This window comes from Antedon mediterranea, chromosome 3 (assembly GCF_964355755.1).
Source record: "Antedon mediterranea chromosome 3, ecAntMedi1.1, whole genome shotgun sequence".
In the NCBI taxonomy this organism is placed as follows: domain Eukaryota; kingdom Metazoa; phylum Echinodermata; class Crinoidea; order Comatulida; family Antedonidae; genus Antedon; species Antedon mediterranea.
In genome coordinates this window covers 8,925,321-8,946,667 of record NC_092672.1, presented here as the reverse complement: position 1 = coordinate 8,946,667, position 21,347 = coordinate 8,925,321, and the positions used below count along the sequence as shown (strand labels likewise).

Here is a 21,347-nt window from a genome sequence, read left to right as displayed (position 1 = left end):
GGTGCTTTTGTATTTTTATACTGTAATAAATCAGTGTTGTTGAATAAATTAAAAAAAATATTTGTGTGATCATTTTTCATATTAGTTTTGAAACTCTTCACTCGTCGGTCCCCTGCCTCTCATCTATTGCATTTTCTAGTATAATAATTCATTTCCCCCATCCGAAGGATACATTATTATTATTGTTATTAAACCCCCATAAAGTTCCCCGTTCAAATATAAAATTATTTTACCCATGCTGTTTTTGGATGATGTCCCGATTGTTTTTATTTTTTTGTTTAACAAAATTGACATTATAACAACTCCCTGGGTACAGTACCTCTTTCTTTTAGGTTAAAGATGTATTGTCCCTTTGACTAATTCCAAACAAAATTTTTTTTTTAATTCTGAAAAAAAGTGGGTCATTTTGAAGTATCATAATAGTTATTAACTTTCACCAAAAAAATTAGTCGAAAAAAAAAATAATTTAACCGAAATACAGATGTTTTTTTGTTCAAAAAATAACTTTGACTTCCTGTCAAAGTTTTCAATCAAAACATATCTCATAATGCAACGCACTTATTTGGCTACTCTGTATGCATAATCATAAAACTTTCTCGCGATCTGTGTGGAAACACCTTCTCAACCGTGACAAGTTGTAAACAATCCTAATTAGCATCATGCATAATGCATACTCATGGTTTGAAATCTTTGTTTACTTTCGCTTGCGACGATTTCCCAGACGAAATGTAATCTAATTAATTTACCTGTTAATTATGTAAAATTGTTGTTTTTGGCTCGAATTTTCGACTTAAAGTGAATAACTTTAATATTACTTTGATATGGCCAATTTTAATTTAGAATATTTTTTTTTTCATTTTTTGTGTTTCAAGGGACAATACATCTTTAATTAAAATTGTTACCTTCTTCAGTCTTAAACAGGTCTGTTACACACAAAGACTTATTAGGAAGTGCCCTTTGTTTACTTGTGCACAACGAACCAGCTGATTCGTCGATTTTTGTTGTGTTGTATACGCAATGACATCATCAATTATGGCTGCTTTCACTTAGCTAAATTCGGTTGTTGTAATTCTGTCATACACTTTTTATTTATAAAGTATTGAAAATAAATATTGTTATTAAAGTTGAGAATAGGAAGGGCACGTAATGAGTGAGTTAACACCAGACGAGGTAAGACGATATAATTGTGATATTTTCATGTATGAATCTACGGCTTTGTTCTCATTCATTCCTAGGCCTAGCTAGCCTCGGCCATCAAAAATTGGCCACCGCCTAAGCTTAGGCTTGGCCCGTATCCTAATCGAAATCAGCTGTCGAAGGCTACATTTTTGTGTACGTTGTGTACAAGGCCACCTCTGCTGTACAGCGACGAATTGGTCTGTGATAGCATGGAGTTTACTCCATGGTGATAGTCAGGGGATTTTATACTTTCTCTGCCAGAGTGTATAGGCCTAGCTAGGCTAGGCCTATACAAAGTAAAGTTTCAATAATAAAAACGCACATTTTGCTAGGTACATTTATTAATTAATTCACTCCGAGCCGAGTTATTCTCTGCATATAGGCCCCTAGCTAGGCCTATAGGCCCTATGCCTAGTATATAATATATATATATATATATTCGGAGTTGCATCACATGATGATTAGATATTATTATTATTCTTCTCATTAAATCCTTATTTTATTTACATTTTATTTGACATTGTGTAACATTTTCTGACTTTATTATAACATGAATTTTAAATTTAAGGTTTCATGCATTCAATGTGTGTAAAATCTATTTCAATTTGTTATTTTTCTTGTTTGTTAGGTTAGACGTAGACGACTGGCAAGACTAGAGGGGAGTATTAACAGTGCTTCACCACCGAAAGAGTCAAAACAGGCTATTGATACTGGCACACCAGTGTCAAGTAGGAAGGGAGAAAGCTCATCCATGGCTTCTAATATTCAAGGTGGGTTAGCCTTATTAATAATAATTAATAATACAGTATGGTAATTATAAGGCATAAGTCCTTCCAATACCAACTTTATGAAGATGTTTTTTATTTCTAAACAGAAAAGCACTTCACAGTTCAACCTTCCATATAAGCAAACGCCATCATTCAGGTTCCAGAAAAAGCAGCATTTTCGATTTAGTACAGGACCTCTGGCCTGGGCAATAGCTTTTAAAACGACTCTGTAACTGGCCCTTTTTAACTAGTATAATTAAAATAAAAAATCCATATGAGTTTAAATTAGAGATGAGCAGTAAAAATAAAATTAAAACTGGGCTGATAAAAAAAACTACTGAAAATGTTAGGTTCAAATACAGCATATAATTTTTTTTTTCAAAATTACATACACGTATCTGTTTTTTAAATTTTGCTGTACCCTGAGACGTCTGTTGAATAAAAACATTTTTTTTCTTGTATACTTTCGATTTTTCAAACACAGATGAGTCGGATAGTGTGATGCAAAGTCTGGATAGTGGTTTAGGCTCTCAGGGCGAAAATCTGCAACCAAGTCTGGATAGTGGTTTAGGCTCTCAGGGTGAAAATGTGCAACCAAGCCTGGATAGTGGTTTAAGCTCTCAGGGAGAAAATTTGCAACCCAGCCTGGATAGTGGTTTAGGCTCTCAGGGAGAAAATCTGCAACCAAGCCTGGATAGTGGTTTAGACTCTCAGGGCGAAAGTAGTCTTCAACAAAGTATGGAAGTAGATTCACAGCCTCCAGATGAAGGGTTTGTATTTGATTCAATATTTATAGTTTAGTAGTATATATTTATTCTTTTTACGTTAACATGCCAAGATGTTTTAATTATGCAGCAAATTTACCCAACATACTTTGCTAATAGCATACAATCAGTTACTAAAATTTGATTTTTAATTTGTGATATGTCCATTTTAGAATGGTCTGTTTAAAATGACAATTTGATATGCAGTACATTCAAATCTTAACCGGAATCCCTGAAAACCAAAAACTCTACAAAAACCAAGTCAAATCCTGACCTGTGCCAGGGTTGAATTCCTGACCTATTTCCATGGTTGTAACTCTTTTAACTCCACTCCCTACAGGCCAACAAGGCCCCATTTGAATTTATTTTTAAATTTAATTTAAATCATTGACAAATCAAAATTGTTTGAAAAAAAGTATTAATTTTTGTTGATACCTTTAGAAACTTCTCCCAAATGGATGTAGATTCGGGTATAGAGAATCCAGAGATGGAAGAACTTGAGAAAAAAGAAAAGATGTCGAAAGATCCTTCTGCCGTTTCGCAAGACATCCTGATAACAATGATCTGCCGCATTTTTAAAGTGTCGTACAAAGAACCACAGAACGGTGTATTGTATCTACGGGACCTTGCTGCTGATTTCCAGGCTGATCCTATGCAATGTAAATTTTGGGAAATGAATTATTATGTCCTAAGCCTACATTGAAATATTCACTATGCTGACCTAGATGTTTACTTCTTGTTTGGCTTGAGTGATCATGATTTTGCATTGAAAAAAATGCTGAGCTAGGGCTAGACAAATGTAATGAAACCAACACAAATTAAAAGCTTAAATGTATTGTTGTGCTAGCATGCTCATTGTCTAGGAAGAAAATCCAATTCAACAACAAATGTGTCGTAGCCTGATGTTTTCCCCTGCCCCCACACTTAATTCCGACTGAATGTGAACAAACATATACAGGTTTTTTAACTTAAAACTAAGTTACTTAACTAATAGTATACATTAGTTATTTTTGTTTCTTTTTCGCAGTCTATCAGAGTTTTGAAGATTTGATTGGGCAAATATTAATGGAGGTCTTGTTATGTCACGCACATTGTAGCAAGGAAGATGAAAGTAAATTGAAACAAGTTATTAGCCAAAATATGACGCCACCAAGGTTTGTACATTATGTATTTGTTATATAAAATAATATAAAAAAAAAAAATAAAGAAAAAAATATTAATTCAATTCTAAAGCTCTGTCAAACTTATATAACAATGTAATGTGCCCATATATGGTTTTAGCACTTTATTATATTTTAAAATATGATTATTAAATTAAAATGTAATTTTGTATATATTTTAGTTTTTCATCACTATCTGAACATAGTCTTCAAATTGCTCCAGGCCGCGAAACGGAAATGATCATCTATCTCCTAGAAGCCTACAACAATGTTGGCATTGAGGAGAGAAATTTAGCTAAGGTAAAGTGATGCTTTTATACCATCTATACCTCCCACCAACCCTTATATTTTCCTATGAAAAATAATGCAGCTCAGATGTGTGTCAAGTTGGCCCTAAATCATCTTGGCCACAGTCAAGTCCAGTTGACCTCATAACCTTGCCCATATGTCAACTCAGCCACAAGTCAACTCGGCCTCAAATTAATCGCTCAACTCAGCCCCAATAAAAGTATGGAAAACAACTAGTGCTAAAAAATTGAAAATAATGGGAAGAACTATTTAAAAATATTTTATTTATTCATTCGCTTCCTTTGCACTTTTTGTAATTCATAGTTTATTGCGGCCAAGTTGACCGATTAGTTTTTATGGCCGACCTAGATCGAATTCCTCACGTGAAGATGTATAATGTCTCATTGGTTTGCTTTGTGCACTTCTAAATTATGTTGCTATTGCATGCAAGTTCATCTAACTTTGGTCTATTTCAGAGAGCGTCACAGCCACCGATTAATGAAGTTTTAAAGAATGCTAGGCACCAGTGTGTTCGTCATTGTGTACTAGTACTACAAGGAACCATTACACGGCCAAGGTACAGTCAATACAACTGTGAATTTTAATGATCTTTATTTTCATGGATGCCATGTAGATGTGTACATACTATACCTGTAATCTAAAATGACATAAAGCTCTGTTTACACTATCAAACTTCATGTGACCAACAAATTTGATGTGCCCATGGAGTTGATGGTGTCATATCACTACCATATTTAAGCATATCACTACTACCATATTTGGGAACATCACACGTTTTTTTTATCAATAGTGTAGATGAGTTTTAACAGAGGAAAATGGCATGGTATAGTGCAAAGCATCATGTTGCAAGATGAGAGGCATAACTGATGATTGTAAATCATATTTAAAAAAAAAACTTTTTTTTTTGCAGAGCGTCATCTCATATATCCTGGTTTGTACCTTTCTTGTTGTCGGGGAAACTACCCCAGTTATTTCTCCAGGAATTAATACAGATGACTTATCAAGATAATGAAACATTTCAAAGTGTAAGTATTTTTAAGGACCCTTTAAATTTGTAAGATTATACATTTTGCAAACATATATATACATAGAGACATTTTTTCATACAACAAAAAAATATGGAACTTTCGCCAATGAGCTATGCTTGACGCGATTATGAGATCATGTTCCGAATATGAGCACTGTTTCTATAATTTACAGTATGATTTATATATATACATAAATATACCCAATCAATTGCGTCATGGGTTAGCGACTTTTACACCAAGTAAACTTCCAGATGCTAAACATATATAACCCATCAGTACCTGATTAATTATCCATCAAATTGCCTGTTGGGTAAACAAATATGTTAAATATGATCAAGTTATAGTTAGTTACATTGTATCACAGTGGCAATGTCTACACTATCAAACTATATGTGACAAAAAATTAAAGAATTTTGTGCTGTAAGTTTGTTTAAAAAACATTTTATATATTTTTACCAACACTTACGAATTTTCATTTGAATTTCCAAATATGGTAGTGATATGATATCATTGTGTCCATATATGGGCACGTCACCTTTTTTGTCGCATATAGTTTGATAGTGTAGACATTGCCACTGTGATACAATGTAACTAACTATAACTTGATCATATTCAACATACCTTTAATTTTGTGCTGTAGTTTAAAAAAACATTTTATATTTGGATATATCACTACCATATTTGGGAACATCGCACTTTTTTTGTCAAACTAGTGATAGTGTAGACAGCTTTAGTTTTGTTGTAAATGGAAAAAAAATGTTTGTTTGAGTAAAATGTTATTGTTTCATATTTCAATTCACAGATAATGAAACCAGTCTTACATGGGCTAATGCAGATTACCCAAGTCTGTGGTTTAGATTCAGATTACTTCCTTCTCCCATTTAAAGTAAGTAAATTGTCATTTACTGTGTTCAAAATAGCCATGAATTGTTGTGTATATTTGTTTATTTTTTTTAATTCTCATTTTAGGCAAATTGCCAAGGATTACCACAAGGGAATTCATTCACTATCCTTCTCAAAGGTGGCAATCCCATTCACAAGACAAACATATACACAAGATGCTCTACATAAACAAAGACTTATTATTAAGTCTTTGGGAGTGGAGTTGTAAATTGTCATGAGAAAAAAACCCTGACATATGACATGACTTGAACCCAGGACGCTTAGATTGGTAGCCAAGCATCATAACCACCAAGCCACAGCTCCACTCCACAAAGTGTAGCAAAGTATATAAGTCAAATAAATAAGACAAGCAAATTATAGATTGAACATGACTCATTTTGGAACCACAGAACTATGTACTATCACAAGTATTTACAACTACTACACTACCAAACTTTATCTGACAACAAAAATCTGATGTGCCCATATATGGACATGATGATGTCATATCACTACCATATTTGGGAATATCACTACCGCATTTGGGCACATCACACTTTTTTAAACAGAGCTTTACATAATTGTGAATATGATTGTACTGTCAAATCAAAATCTGACGTACATGGTCCAAAATCTTTTCTTGAAAGATTTGTACAGATTTGTTTTATTTATTATTGTTATATGTAATTGATTTAATTATTACAGGCTGTAAGAGAACTGGTAGTCATAAAGATCGGTAACAAACGACCAATTTGCAACCTGGTAAGTGGCAGTTGGGTATTTCTTTGCAGTGCATAGTACAGTAGAGGCCTAGCATAGCATACAGCCATAGTACAGTCAGCTCTCCCAATACCAGACAACCTGCAAACTGGAAACTCCTACCAATTCCAGACTTTTCTTAAGAACCTAAAGGGCCCGAATTCCTTTTACCAGTTCAAACACATTCTGAATACCAGACTTTTTCGGAAAACCAGACATATGTGGCCAGTCCAAAGGTGTCCGGTCTTGGAAGAGTTAGAAGAATTACTATTACACTCATTAATAACAATAATAAAAATAATAAGATTTATACAGCGCGCACATCCACTAATACATGCGGAGGAATATGCATGGGAAAAGGTTGGTTCACTATGTGGTGTGACTGCCGTTAGCCTTGTTAAGACGGAGGAGGATCTATATAACTATTGATTTTGGCACATATTAAATCATAATTGCTAATGTTTATTTTTGTTGGCAGATTGTTGAGATGGATAACTGGTTGTCACCACCTATTACATCGGCTGCTGGCAGAGAAATTGAAAAACTTTCATTTATTGGTGCTTTCTTGTCCTATTCTATTTTCGCTGAGGATAATGTAATTTTGTAAACTATTTTATTAACGAATATCACCAAATAATGAGATGAGAATTATGATTCAAAATTTCTGTATTCAATCATCTTCAGTCCATCTTGTTCATCATTACATCATCAGTCCATATTGTTCATCATTACATCATCATCATCAGTCCATCTTGTTCATCATTACATCATCATCAGTCCATCTTCATCATCATTACATCATCATCAGTCCATCTTCTTCATCATTACATCATCAGTCCATCTTCATCATCATATCATCATCATCATCAGTCCATCTTCATCATCATTACATCATCATCATCAGTCCATCCTTTTCATAATCATCATCAGTCCATCGTCATCATCATTACATCATCATCATTCCATCGTCATCATCATTACATCATCATCATCAGTCCATCATCATCATCAGTCCGTTGTCATCATCTTTACATCATCATCATCATCAGTCCATCTTCTTCATCATCATCATCAGTCTATCTTCATCATCGTTACATCATCATCAGGCTATCTTCATCATCATTACAACATCATTATTATCATCAGTCCAGCTTCATCATCAGTCCATATTCTTCATCATTACATCATCATCATCATCAGTCCATCGTCATCATCATTACATCATCATCAGTCTATCTTCATCATTTAACTTTGTTGTGTGTCTTAAGCACTTGTTTTGTTCACATATGTATGACCTTTGATTGAGAGAAACCAGCAATTTATGTGATTTATATACATTTATGTGCTTCATATTTTTTTTATCATGATCATCATAACTTCTTCCTGTCAGTTTCTCAAATTTGATTCTGTTTTTCTTCATCCTCCCATTCTGGTCCCATTATGAGTGTGATATTTTTGTTTTTTCACCACCAGACTTACGTCGTTGAAAAGTACTACTCGTCATCGAACCTAACACATGAGGGTACCAAACTTATACACCAAACAATTAGGCACCTTATGTCAACTTCTAGAGTAAGTAAATTGCTTTTGTTGATTTTTCACAATATAAGGAAATTGAAGCTTTTTAATTTCTTTATAATTTTTTATTTATATTTTATAACAAATTTCTAAACTTGTAAAATAATTTTTACTTTTTACTAAATACTTTCTTTCAGGCTGAATTATACACAATAGTTCACACATTACTAGTAAATGCAGACACAAGGGAAACAACTCTAGTTTACCTGGCAACCGTCTTAAAACTGAACCATAAACGAGCCCAGATGCAGGTTAGTTCATTGAAAGACTTCTGTTTTTAGCCTTTCTTGCTAACACGTGTCTTTTTACCCTTTGCATAAAATCAATACACACCAATGATGAAAATTATAAGCTAAGCCTTTTGTTTAGAGAGTGCAAGGGTGTAAAATGAAAATGACTAGGTGTGGTTATTTCCCATCAGACCCACCAAAAAAAACAAGCAACTTGCTTTCTAAATAACTTATTTGATTATTATTTAACAGTGTAAAGCTGTGTTTACACTATAATACTAGGTTGAATACAAATATGCGACGTGCCAAAATATCATCATGTCCATAATATTGGCACATCATATTTTTTTTGTCACATAAAGTTCGATGGTGTAGACAGAGCTTTACTGTTGCACAACAAGTTCATACCTCAACAATTATGCATGTTTTTCTATTAGGCTGAAGCTTCTCTGTTAGGAGGCGATGGTTTCATGTTAAACGTTCTTGTAGTACTCCAAAAACTTAGTGTAAAGATACAGCTTGAAAAGGTAAGTAAAAAAATAAATGTGTGAGTGAGATCCATATCACGACAGTTTATGACTTCCCCAAACATTCCCCGCATCCACCACGACTGCTACCCCTAACTTATATTTTTAACATCGCCATTCAAATGGCTAATTATTCACACGTAGACATATTGCACAAAATGATACGTTAATTCAAAGAGCATTATTCTGCATGACTATACATTACATTTCTTTTTTATTTAAATCCTGCTACATATGCTTCTCAAATGATGCGTATAAACAGTGATGTAATGGCTAAACACAGGGGCTACAGGGCTTGAGCAGCCCCAGTGCAACTACCCAGTATTGGAGGCTCTTTAAGATTGCTAAACCAGGGACCTTTGACCTCTGAAAGTGTGGCAATGAGAAATATAGGAAACTAATTTGCATAGATTTTTCAGGTATGAGCAAACAAAATAAAACAGTAAAAAAGTGTATGCTCATTATTGCGTTTTCAGGTAGATGTTATGTATCCATTTCATCCTAAGTCACGTATTGACATCTCACAAGAAACAAGAATGCGAAGTTCAAACCAGGAAGCAATAGAATGGGCCCAGAAAATTGGTAAATTGTTATTCATTAAATTATAGGCATATCTTCTACAGTACATTTATTAGTTAAGTGTTTACAATTTTATATGTTGAGAATTATAGAACAAAAATAAAGATTATATTTATTATGTTTAGATTCAACCTGTTATTGGCGGTTTCATCGCTGTTGGTTGACAACTGAATAAAATAAAAAAATTAAAAAAAGAAAATTATGAAAAAAGGTGGATAACCGAAAAGAAATATTTATGTTCTGAGTCCAAGAACAGTAACATTGATAAAACCACATAATGTAAAAAAAATATATATATATAAACCAAACAAAAGTGAGAATAACAATGAAATAGTTATTATTATTATTATTAGAAATAACTGTATTAATCTGTTGAAGAGGAATTGAATAAATAGTGGTTAACGCCACAAAAGAGAAAAAAAACAAATTTATAGGCATATGACATAAGGGCTACTACAAGCAATGTATTGGACCACAACTTGTAACACACACAATTGCACATAACAACATTTCATTTGCGCTAGGTTGATTTCCGTTAAACATAAATGTGTTGTCTGCGATATGGGTAATGACCATGTTTAAATGCAATCAGATTAATGTTGATAAATCACTATCATACACTGATTACTGTTAATAGAATGTGTGTAGTATTGTCAAGTTGCAATATATTTCATGTGGACCTGTTTGTTTACACACTTGATGTTTTCAGTTTCGGTTCAGTTGCTCAATGTTCCTGTCACTTGAGTTCTCTGTCGACCTAAGCATAGTGTTATTCTAATAAGAAATATTGTTTTAAACTTAATTTCAGACCCATCAAGCTGGCAGGAACCAAAATTTTCTACAGAAGGTTACTTCCTGACTTTACAATGTCACCATCTAGCACTTCTACCGTCCTGCCGCTTTTACTCCAAACGTTTACGAGCAATCAGGGAGGTTAGCCGGCTGACGGAAGAACTGCAATCTACCGAGGCACAATGGAAGGGAACACCGGGCGAAGCACGAAAGAAAGTCCTTCTGGATAAATATAAGTTGCAATTTAAGGTAATGAAATAAGCATTCTATTGGGAACTTTTTTTTAATGAAACGAAAAACATATGGAAATATACTACCATAATGCAGCTATTAATCAGCGCAATTGTGTTTTGACCTAAACCAGGTACCCATTTATACACCTGGGTGGAGAGAGGGTAACATAAATAAAGTGTCTTGCCTAAGGATACAAACAATTCAGCAAGGGTTGGATTCGAATTTATGATCAGTAGTCCAATGCCCTACACACTGTGCCACACGCTCTTATGTTTAAAAAAAGTGGGTGGGGAGGATAGAATGATACTTGTAATCAGATGCATGCTGGGATAGCACAGATGATCATTTTCCATATCCAATGGCAAAGGAGATGCTGTCACATGTGCTGATTTGCAAGTCACCAGACTTGTTAACCCACCATCTTCAAAAACCTCTTACCACACTCGCATTCAAATTGTTATTATTTCTGATCAGTATTTTTGGTACCTCTTCTTCCTTATGTATGTATTTTAATATTTGATGCTTTACTCGTAATAAACCATTAATTTTAATTTTAGAAATTAGTTCAAGCAAAAGCGTGTGCAGATGGTGGTCTTCTGGATGAAGTACTATTGAGAGGAAGTTATCGATTTTATTGTCAAGTTATGCAAATGATTCTGAACCTTGTCACCCCAGAGGGTCAAAGGTTAGTACTTAATAACTTTTACATAAATTATAGAAACTGTTCTTATTTGGTAAGGTACATTTTTGCTACAATATACTATTTGTCTTGTCACAAATTAAGTAAATAAACTTGATTTTCATTTTAGTATTTAGTACCAGTGGTCAAAGGTCAAAGGTCCCTGGTTTAGCAATCTTAAAGTGCCTCCAATGCTTAGTAGTTGCATTGTGGCTGCTCATGCCCTGTGGCCCCTGGGTTAAGCCGTTACCACCACTGTTTAGTATGCATCATTTAATAAGCATATGTTGCAGGATTTAAATAAAAAGACACATAAATGATAGTTAACCTTTAACCTTTTAATAGTGTATCACTACCTCTATCGAATGATGTTTCAATGGAGTTTGCAGCATTACCAGAATGGTACATGGAAGATATAGCTGAATTCATTTTATTTATTGTACAGTAAGTGCGTTAAATTAATATTTATAAGATTTTATCTGCTGTTGAATATCCAGTACTAGGCTGGTTCATGACCAATTGAGGATTCACATTAATCAGATCTGTGAAAATAAATACAATAAATTTTATCAATTTTCACTCATACTTTTTATTATTTTTTTTCTTTTAAAACTAAATAGTATGAGCTTCCTTCACATAATGTAGATTTTAGTACTGTATAACCTCTGGTATAATTTCCCCGCCACCCTAAAACATAAAATTGGGTGGGACTATAAATGATTAGTATAGCATTTCTTGAGAAAGGCCTAAATCCAGATCAAAAGTCAATACTGGGACTATACCCGGGGATATGCCTGTTTGTGAAACAGACATATAGTAGGAGGTGGGATTAGACCAGAGGTAGGATTAAAAATGTTAACTTTAAATATTTTTTTCTGTTTGTTCTTTTTAGGTATTCACCTAACACATTACAAGACACTTGCCTACCGACTGTGATCACGTTTCTTGTTGTGTTTGTTAGTTCTGCTAATTACATACGTAATCCGTATCTGTTAGCTAAACTTATTGAGGTATGTGGTGCATATTATATGGTTAAGCCTGTTTTCCACTAGGCCAATTTTTAGTTTGCCTGCAAGGATATTTAGCCATGGGGAAAAATCAGCACTGTGGTCTCGTTACAAAAGTTTTCAAAACAATATAGATTATCTGATAAAGGAAGCCTTTTGACATTTTCCAGTTTTCTTCTCTGCAAACATTTTTAGTTTTTTCACTTAACCAATTTGTTATGAATAATTACAGAACAGTCTGATCTCACACCAAATTCATAAAGAGGATTGAGTGAAATTATGCCTAAAACATTGTGTTTTTCGAGCAATATATCATGTCAGTTGGTCTGTTTTTTTTTATTTTGTTGTGTTTTTTTTGGCCTTCTTTTTAGTTGATCTTATGTTAATGACATAAATATGAATTCTGAAAAAAATACTTACTGAGGCAAATCTAAAATATAGAGAGAACTATAGAAAAATCACTCATGCAAGCAATTTCAACAATGATATCAGTTGGTGGTGTAGTGAGATGTTGATTAAGAAAATTAGTTTTTAGCAAAATAGTTTAATGGTAAATGTGCCTTTTGTTTTATTTCTCAATTACCTCAACACAGTCGGTCGTGCTTGGTTTCTGTTATCATCATTTAGAAAGTTTATATTTTGTGTGTATTTCAGGCCTTGTCCTTCAAGGCGAACAAGTGCGATCACTCACCTAACACCCTACTAAACTGCCCTTGAGGAGTGCGATTTACAACACGCTTAAGTTTTGTAAACTTCTACACACCAAAATACAAACAACACCTACAGCATTCCTGAATGTATTGAGGAGTGCAATTTGTAGCACACCTATAATTTTCAAAAGACAAGGCCTGCAGGTATTTGATATTAAGTTACGTTTATTTGTTTCTTTTCAGGTGCTGTTTGTGTTAAACCCAGCAATACAAGACAAGACAAAACAAGTGTTTCAAGATATTACACTTCATCCAATGTCTGCTGATCACTTAGTTCCTGCTCTCATGAACTTTTTTACAGGTAAGTATCTCGGTACTTTTTTGTGTTTTTATCCTATGATTTTATATCAGAATAAAGAAATAAATAAATAATAAAAATAATATACAAATAATGAATGTTTATGAGTGTGATAGTACAAATAATTGAATTAATTTAATAAGGTGACAAATGAAATTCTGTGTTCATGAGGCGACGCTTGTTTAATTATACCGTTTATTGAATTCCATGTGACCCACAATCGTCCAATCAAATGACTATATATTTAGGGCGTGTTATAATAAGCAATAATATATGGTCTATTACCAATGAAACTTTAGTGACCAGAAGATTAAAGTTTTAGCTTGGTAGATAATGTGTTAACCTTACAATCTCAGAGTTCAGGGGTCAATCTTGACACCTTCTGGACCTGCATCCACCAAACCTCTGTAGGAACTTGTAGTAAACACTGTCCCATGTCCCCGCATGTGCATAATAGTAGAAAACTTTTGATTTGCGACGACTGAAAATTGACCCAGGTCAGCTCGATAGATGTGTCATCGGTCATCGTCTGGACCTAGAAACAATCAAACCTGTGTCAAGGTTAGAAGCGAGGACTTGCATCCAAATATTGCTCCATCCCTACAATGAACTAGCCTGAAATAATGTGGGCATTGGTCGTCGCAAAATAAAAAAAAAGCTCCCTAATAAATTAACATTAAGTAGCTAGTTCCTAGATCATAGGTTGCCACATGCTATTACAAAGTGCCATAAGCATTGATTGCATGACTGTACTTATGAGAGACGTTATATTTTTATGTTTTCTACACAGATATTGAAACAACAGGTGCTAGCAGTGAGTTTTATGATAAATTCAGTATACGTTATCATATTAGTATTATATTCAAGTCATTGTGGGAGATACCATCACACAGACAGGTCATGATTAAGCAAAGCAGGTCAGTAACATTTGAACTATGACCTTTAGGCCATTGTATTTTCAATAAAGAACTTTTGATTTCATTCATTTATTTTGGAATGACCAGGACCTACTTCAACATAATGAATGTATGTGTTGGTGCCTATTGGTTCTGACCCTAACCTAGTGCCAGGGTTGTAGCTAGCTTTCAAGACAAGTAGGGAGTTACACCAGTGTACTAGATCACAACCACCTTTGTGGACAGATGTGAATTGGCCAATTTACCCAGACAAGGCGGCAAGCAGAAAACCGTGTAGCTTGTCCCATGATGAGTCTGTATATATCCTGCTCCGCATTTTGTCATAGATTTTTTCATTACTGTTACCGCTTGTCTGTGTAAATTGGCGCCTTTAGAGTAAAGTTTAACCATCACACTGACTGTTAGAATGGTGCTATGCTAGTGGACATTATCACTATGTTGCCTGTGATGTGGTATCAGATTTTCGAAACCTTATGTGCACCTCCTTATGCCTGAACCTGCCTACACCCATTACATACTAAACTAATACACTAACAAGTTATTAATAGAGTGGATTGATTATATATATTACATTATTATTATTTTTGTTACATAGTGAAAGCAAAGACTTTGTCCGGTTTGTAAACATGTTGATGAACGACACCACATTCTTATTAGATGAGAGTCTAGATTGCTTGAAACGAATTCATGAAATACAAGAAGCAAGGAAAGACAAAGAGGCATGGAACAGCCAATCCGAGGTGAGATCTACTTACCAACTTTTTAAGGTTTTTGAATCTTAAAGAATTATGTACTATTTTTTCCACCACTTCTGTCAGCTTTTAAAAGGTGTCTCCCTGATTGGAGTTCTACCGTAAATCTTAGCAAATACTTTTATTATTCAATGAAATGAAAATATTTTTTTCAGGAAGAGCAACAACGAAGATTAAAACAACTTGAGACGGATGAGCGACAGTGTCGGTCATATCTGACCTTGGCCAAAGAAACACTTGACATGTTCCACTACCTCACACGTGACATCAAATCACCATTCTTAAGACCAGTAAGTTTATTCAACATGTTTAAATCAAGGAGTTGCAACCTCTTCCAGGAATAAAAAGGATCATGAAACGTGATCCGGGTCATACCATGCGCAGTATGTGTGCACGAATGTGTTCATATATTTTATCCTTTTTTTTCAAATTTAATTCAAATAATCTTTATTGCAATCTAAGTAAACAGAGATTGATTTTTACATAGAATAATACGAACATACAGATAAATATAAAAGCATGACAAGGATACAAAACATCAAAATACAAATGATCAGAGGCAAAAAAAAGGGATCATCATCCTTCAAATGCTTAAATATGTGTGTATTTATCTCCTTGGCGGAAGCAAAAATTGTAGGGTTTCCAGTTGGTGACAACCAAAAAGTCACAATTTGGCCATCATCCCACAACATAAATGTGTTCCAGAATTGGAATCCTGCTCTGGAATTGTAGCTATATATCTTTCAGTGGTTTGAATTTGGTAAAGATCCGTCTAAAATTAGTAAAATATTGAAAAATGGTCCTGAATTGGGATTCTTGTCCTGATTGTCTCCAAAATTTAATGAAGTCTGTGAAATTATTTTTAGTTTCTACGTTATCCTAACAGGCATACAAAGAAAATTTGTTTAGAGTATGTTATGAATGCTTTAATATGGTTTTGTCTGACAGGAACTTGTAGCTAGGCTAGCAGCAATGTTGAACTTTAACCTCCAACAACTTTGTGGACCAAAATGTAAGAATTTGAAGGTAGAGAATAAAGAGAAGTATGGATTTGATCCTCGCAAGATGCTTATCCAGTTAACCAGTATATACCTGCACTTAGACAGTGAAGAGTTTGCCTCGGCTGTAGCTGCCGATGAGGTGAGCGCTATATATTCAAATTGATTTATTAAACTAGTTTGTCTACCATATGATGTACATTAATATATCATAACAAATCTGTGTGTATCCTTGCCATTTGATAAGGTTAATACATTGGTAAAGAAAGAACTTGACCTCTAGAAGGTGGTTGTGTGGTTGTTTCATAACAAGAATAATGTCAAGAAATTCTCAAACCTTTATTTTCTTTGCGAACATATGGTGTACCACAAAATCACTAGTGTTTATTTTCTCTAGCAAACCTTAAAAAAATAAATAAATAATAAACATTTAAAAATCAAATTGTTGTCTGGTTTGACTCATGGGAAACCGTGATCTGGAGTTGTTTTATCCTTGGTCATCAACTCAAACTTGGTGCTCTAGAGGTATGAGCGTCAATCATCAAGGTCATGGGTTCGAGTCTCACCCAAGAATTACTCAAATGTACTTAAGCATAAAGTACAGAGTATGTAAAAGATCTGACCAATTATCTAATAGCTCCCTAACACTAAGCTACTTCGGAGAAACTAAAACTATCATCCCACTATAATACATTTATGTTATTCAGCGTTCATACCGAAAGGAACTATTTGAGGATGCAATCGGCAAGATGCGGAAGTTAGCCATTATGGCGCCAGTAAAGCTGGATCAATTTTGCAATCTGTTTCAACGAATTGAGAATATTGTGGTGCAAAATAAACAGAAAGAACTGGATACTGAAGATGCACCAGATGAGTTCAGAGGTGTGTATAATTTTTTAAACATTCAACAAACAATATATTTCAAGGCAATTAAAAATCCATACCAGCCAAAAAACTGAATCAGGATTTTTTTTACAAAGGCCTTGAAACGTGCTGCTCAGATGCAGAAAAATGCAAGAAAACCTGCCTTAAAGGGGAGCTCCAGGAATAAAGTTTCAATTGCCTCAAATTTACATTAATGACAATTTTTGTGAATTCCTACCTTATAACATTATAACTGTCATTTGCTAATTTAGATCCATTGATGATGACAATAATGAGTGACCCAGTGCTATTACCGCCATCAGGAACCATCATGGACCGTCCAATAATAGAACGCCACCTACTAAACTCTCAAACAGATCCCTTTAATCGTCAACCCCTTAGTGTTGACATGCTTCAACCAGGTAATTTTGTTACATTTACTGTAGAATAATCAACTTCTAATTGCCGTGTAGAAAATGATACCTCCTTTTTAGGTTTGTCTGCATTATTAAGTTTAAATTATATAATTGTTCATGTACTTATCCCATTCCCAATTGCTTTATGCCACATTTGAAGGCGAGGCTTACAATTGAGCAGCGAACCATCTACAAAATATCCATTCTAACTTACCAGTTTGTGGGTCTGCACCAACAAGGATTTAATCTCATTTCATGTCTCAACATAAATGCATGTGCTTGTTTTATCCATTCCAAAAACATACCTTAAATCTTACCCTAAGGGGTTATTTCCACAAGCACCATTGGTTTGGAACCAGCTTTAAATCCATATCCGTCAATGTGAATCTCTTAAGCTCTGTCTACACTATTACACTTGATGTGCCAAACAAAATGTGATGTGCCCATATATGGACACACCAATGCCATATTTGAGCACTTTTTTGTCAAACTAGTTTGATAGTGTAAACAGAGCTTTAAAGCTCAGGTACAGGCATGAATTTTAAATATAATATCTGGTTAATTGTACATAAATCATGTATTTTTAACAGAAATCAAGACAGAAAAAAATGAATTTCCCTTAATATGGTCAAATACAAAATTTGGCAAATTTCTGCCATAAAAACCAGGAAGACTTTTTTTCAGTAGTTAGGTAGTTTAACCTAATGTAATAACATGTCTGGTGACTCCCTAGAAGGTGAAAAAAGATGGTGGATATACGGTGGATAATTTTTGCTATAGCATGACAATAAAAATCAGAAATTGAATAAAAATACCAGAAATGTAAAATTCAAGTTATTTAATCTATGTTTAGTCATCTGATAACATTTCTTACCACACCGTTTATTTTTCATAGCTTTTTAAAATGCCTCTCTATTTATAAAATGTGTGTACAAAGGAATAGAGATTTTACTGTGTAATTTGAACTATCCCCCCCACTGATAAGAAAGTGCTTATTTTCAACAAGCTCCTGTAACACAAATAAAATCCCAAAAATTATGAAACATAGGGGAAACTATAGATCGATAATTATTGGAATGTATGATCAATAGAAATTTTTTGCCCGCACCTGGCCTTTAAGCAATTCAAGTCACTTTTGAAATCTCACCTGTTTCAATGATTCTTTTAGCACTGTTAGTAAAGAAATTCTTGAACCCATGCCTCTAGTCTGATCTCTTGCCATTGAGCCACACCACCAGGTGTCTAACCAAAAGTTATTAGATATGTTTTGTACCAATTTCTTCTTTTTTCTTTCTCTTTCAGCTACAGACTTGAAGCAACGAATAGACAGTTGGATAAAGAGCAAGAATTTATGATGACAATAGAGATTGCTAAGAATTGTTAATATTGCTGATGATAGTTGTCTTAGTGATGATGAAGGTTGTGTTATGTGATTGATATGTATGAAGGTAATTGATAGGGCATGTTAGTACGTTGTGCGCATACATAAACATTGAGACGTGTGTCTACGTGCCTCACCTTGACACAGGTTTGATGATTTCAAATCAAAAACTCCCTAATGTCACTTTTGTGTGAAGATATTAACATTGCATCCCATTCTCATAACATATAGTGTTATATCCTTAGCATTGAATTTTAAGGTAAATACAGTATCATATGTGAGACCATGTATCATGGAATGTGTCTATGATACTATTTACATAGAAACTGTCTTAAGGTGATGTTGATGGCTGTATAAGGTATAACGATGAGTGATGAAAAGAGTGTGGCATGATGATGATGATGATGATGATGGTGATTAATATTAACAATATCAATTTAGTACAATTGGAATACAAAATAAATATTCACAGTTCGTTTGGCCATCATTCAATTTCAAAATGTCTATTTCTCAATTCAAAATATCGAAATACAATTAAGAAAGGTTGTGAATGGTGTTCAGTATACAAGTCAGTATACCACAGTTTTTAGAAGACTCTTTTCAGAAATTAGATAATATCCCTTCTTAATTTAAATCATAATGCTTTATCAATTGTCTATAATATAACATACTTATAAATACTGTATTGGATTTTATTTTACATTTTGGCTATCTCAGTCTTTTACTTCTATTCCAAAGTACATGCATAAGAACAAAAAAACAATACATTTTGGTAGCCAAAAAATTATCCATTAACTTAATATGCACAAGTTATTATATGCTTAGATTTTGGTCTAAATAATATGTAGTTATAGTTGGGCAGTCAAATAACAAACAATACAACACCGTATTTATATGCAATAGAACATTAATTTTAAGTACCTTAATTAATAAAGTACAGGCTTATAACTTTGTCTAGATGATGTCTACAGGGCTGTAGCCATAAAGTGGTGGGGTTGTGATCAATTCCTAATGTGGAAGAGGGTCAGGGGCCAACAAGGTTTTTTTTAATTGACTAGTCTAGGTTCAAGACTGAAATTAATAAAAAGATAAATACGATGGCAGCTACAACGTTTTATATGTACTTGAGCTCACTATTTCAGCCAAACATCAAAATGCAGACTGGTAGTGGACTCATATAAAAAAAAATTAACTACAGACTTAGTCATTCTTTTGATGTATTTTAATGATGATTTTTTTAAATTAATTAATCTAAAATATATTGTAACGTGTCCTTTTAAAAATGTTAAAAAATGTCTGGTTGAAACCTGACCAACCATACTGGTGGCTATGGCTCTTTTTCATGAAAATATAATTTGGAAGATTTTATTTAGCCATTATAATAGTGCTGTAATAGTATAATAGTTGTGTTTGGTATACTTCGAACACCTCATAATTTGTATTCAAATGACTGAATGATAAGGGTCTCTATTATACACTATCCTGTACAATATAGGCTGCACTGTATTTTACATACACCAATGTTGGATATTTAAAACAAACAAAAAATAGCCTATTGGATAACTAAACTATAATTTTAAAAACTAAAAAGACCACTGAAAACTGAATTTGTCCAACACAGAATATAATACATTTATAAATAGTGTGATTGTTGGTCTTTGGCACTCAAGAATGTATAGATAAATTCTGTATACATATTAATACCAAAATGTTAAGAAAAGGTCACTATTATGTGATTAATTTTCATTCAGCAGTTTACAATAGCCCTTTTATGTCTGGTAATTATTTCATTTTTAAGGTTGGTGTACACTTTTACGACCCTTTTAGGATGCTATGGTTATTTTAGCCAAGTTGGCACATACAATGCTGTATGGAGTGAAGTTGTGGCTTGGTAGTTATGATGCTTGGCTACCAATCCAAGGGGTCCTGGGTTCAAGTCCTGTCACATTAAGATTTGTTCTAATGACAAATTACAACTCCACTCCCAAAGATTTGTAATAAGATTTTGCAACCTTTAAGAAGGATAGTGAATGAATTAGCTTATGGTTATCCTTGGCAATTTGCCCTAAATATATAAACAAACAAATGTTGTTTTTGTATACATTAGATAGTATTCAAAATGGATATATTGGTACTTTATTTATTTTGTTGTTGTAATAAAACCCAAGATTTTGGGATTGCACAGGCCCAGATTTCTATATATATATAAATAATTTGTGATTATCATATAAATATTATTGTTCTGAGGATGTCTAAGAAAGAGCATCAGCTGGATGGATCGGCCTCATAAAATGAGACTAAATAATAGATAAATAAATATGTAATTAATGTGACCAAATATTCACTATTTCCTCATAGAACCTGCAATCCCAACATGTTTTTTTTGTGGTATTTATTTTTATACATTTAAATTGAATAATTATATTAACAATATATATTGTACATTCGGGCCTCAGAAAAGTTGTATAAGCGAACCTATAAAGATCTGTCTACACTATCAAACTAGTTTGACAAAAAAGAGTGATATGCTCAAATAT

At 33.6% G+C, this 21,347-nt stretch overlaps 1 protein-coding gene across 1 annotated transcript; it reads left to right on the top strand.

Annotated features, from left to right (window-relative positions):
- Positions 1-1,035: 1,035 nt before the first annotated feature.
- Positions 1,036-19,897, top strand: LOC140044781 (ubiquitin conjugation factor E4 B-like). Its single transcript, XM_072089436.1, has 27 exons — positions 1,036-1,170; positions 1,808-1,949; positions 2,431-2,716; positions 3,152-3,369; positions 3,738-3,864; positions 4,053-4,170; positions 4,635-4,735; positions 5,090-5,204; positions 6,010-6,093; positions 6,795-6,851; positions 7,327-7,443; positions 8,322-8,420; positions 8,564-8,677; positions 9,094-9,183; positions 9,660-9,765; positions 10,571-10,803; positions 11,346-11,473; positions 11,813-11,911; positions 12,360-12,477; positions 13,368-13,485; positions 14,273-14,399; positions 14,995-15,139; positions 15,307-15,441; positions 16,100-16,291; positions 16,857-17,031; positions 17,286-17,435; positions 18,732-19,897. Exons 1-27 carry the CDS (start codon positions 1,147-1,149, stop codon positions 18,782-18,784), a joined length of 3,471 nt encoding a protein of 1,156 aa, XP_071945537.1. The 5' UTR covers positions 1,036-1,146; the 3' UTR covers positions 18,785-19,897.
- The last annotated feature ends 1,450 nt before the right edge of the window (positions 19,898-21,347 follow it).

What these genes read in the sequence shown, in the direction of transcription:
- LOC140044781 (XM_072089436.1), top strand. Translation starts at nt 1,147, where the DNA reads ATGAGTGAGTTAACACCAGACGAG. An exon ending in AGAATGGGCCCAGAAAATTG is followed by an intron (nt 9,766 to 10,570) that starts GTAAATTGTTAT and finishes ACTTAATTTCAG; the next exon opens with ACCCATCAAGCTGGCAGGAA. An exon ending in GTCACCCCAGAGGGTCAAAG is followed by an intron (nt 11,474 to 11,812) that starts GTTAGTACTTAA and finishes ACCTTTTAATAG; the next exon opens with TGTATCACTACCTCTATCGA.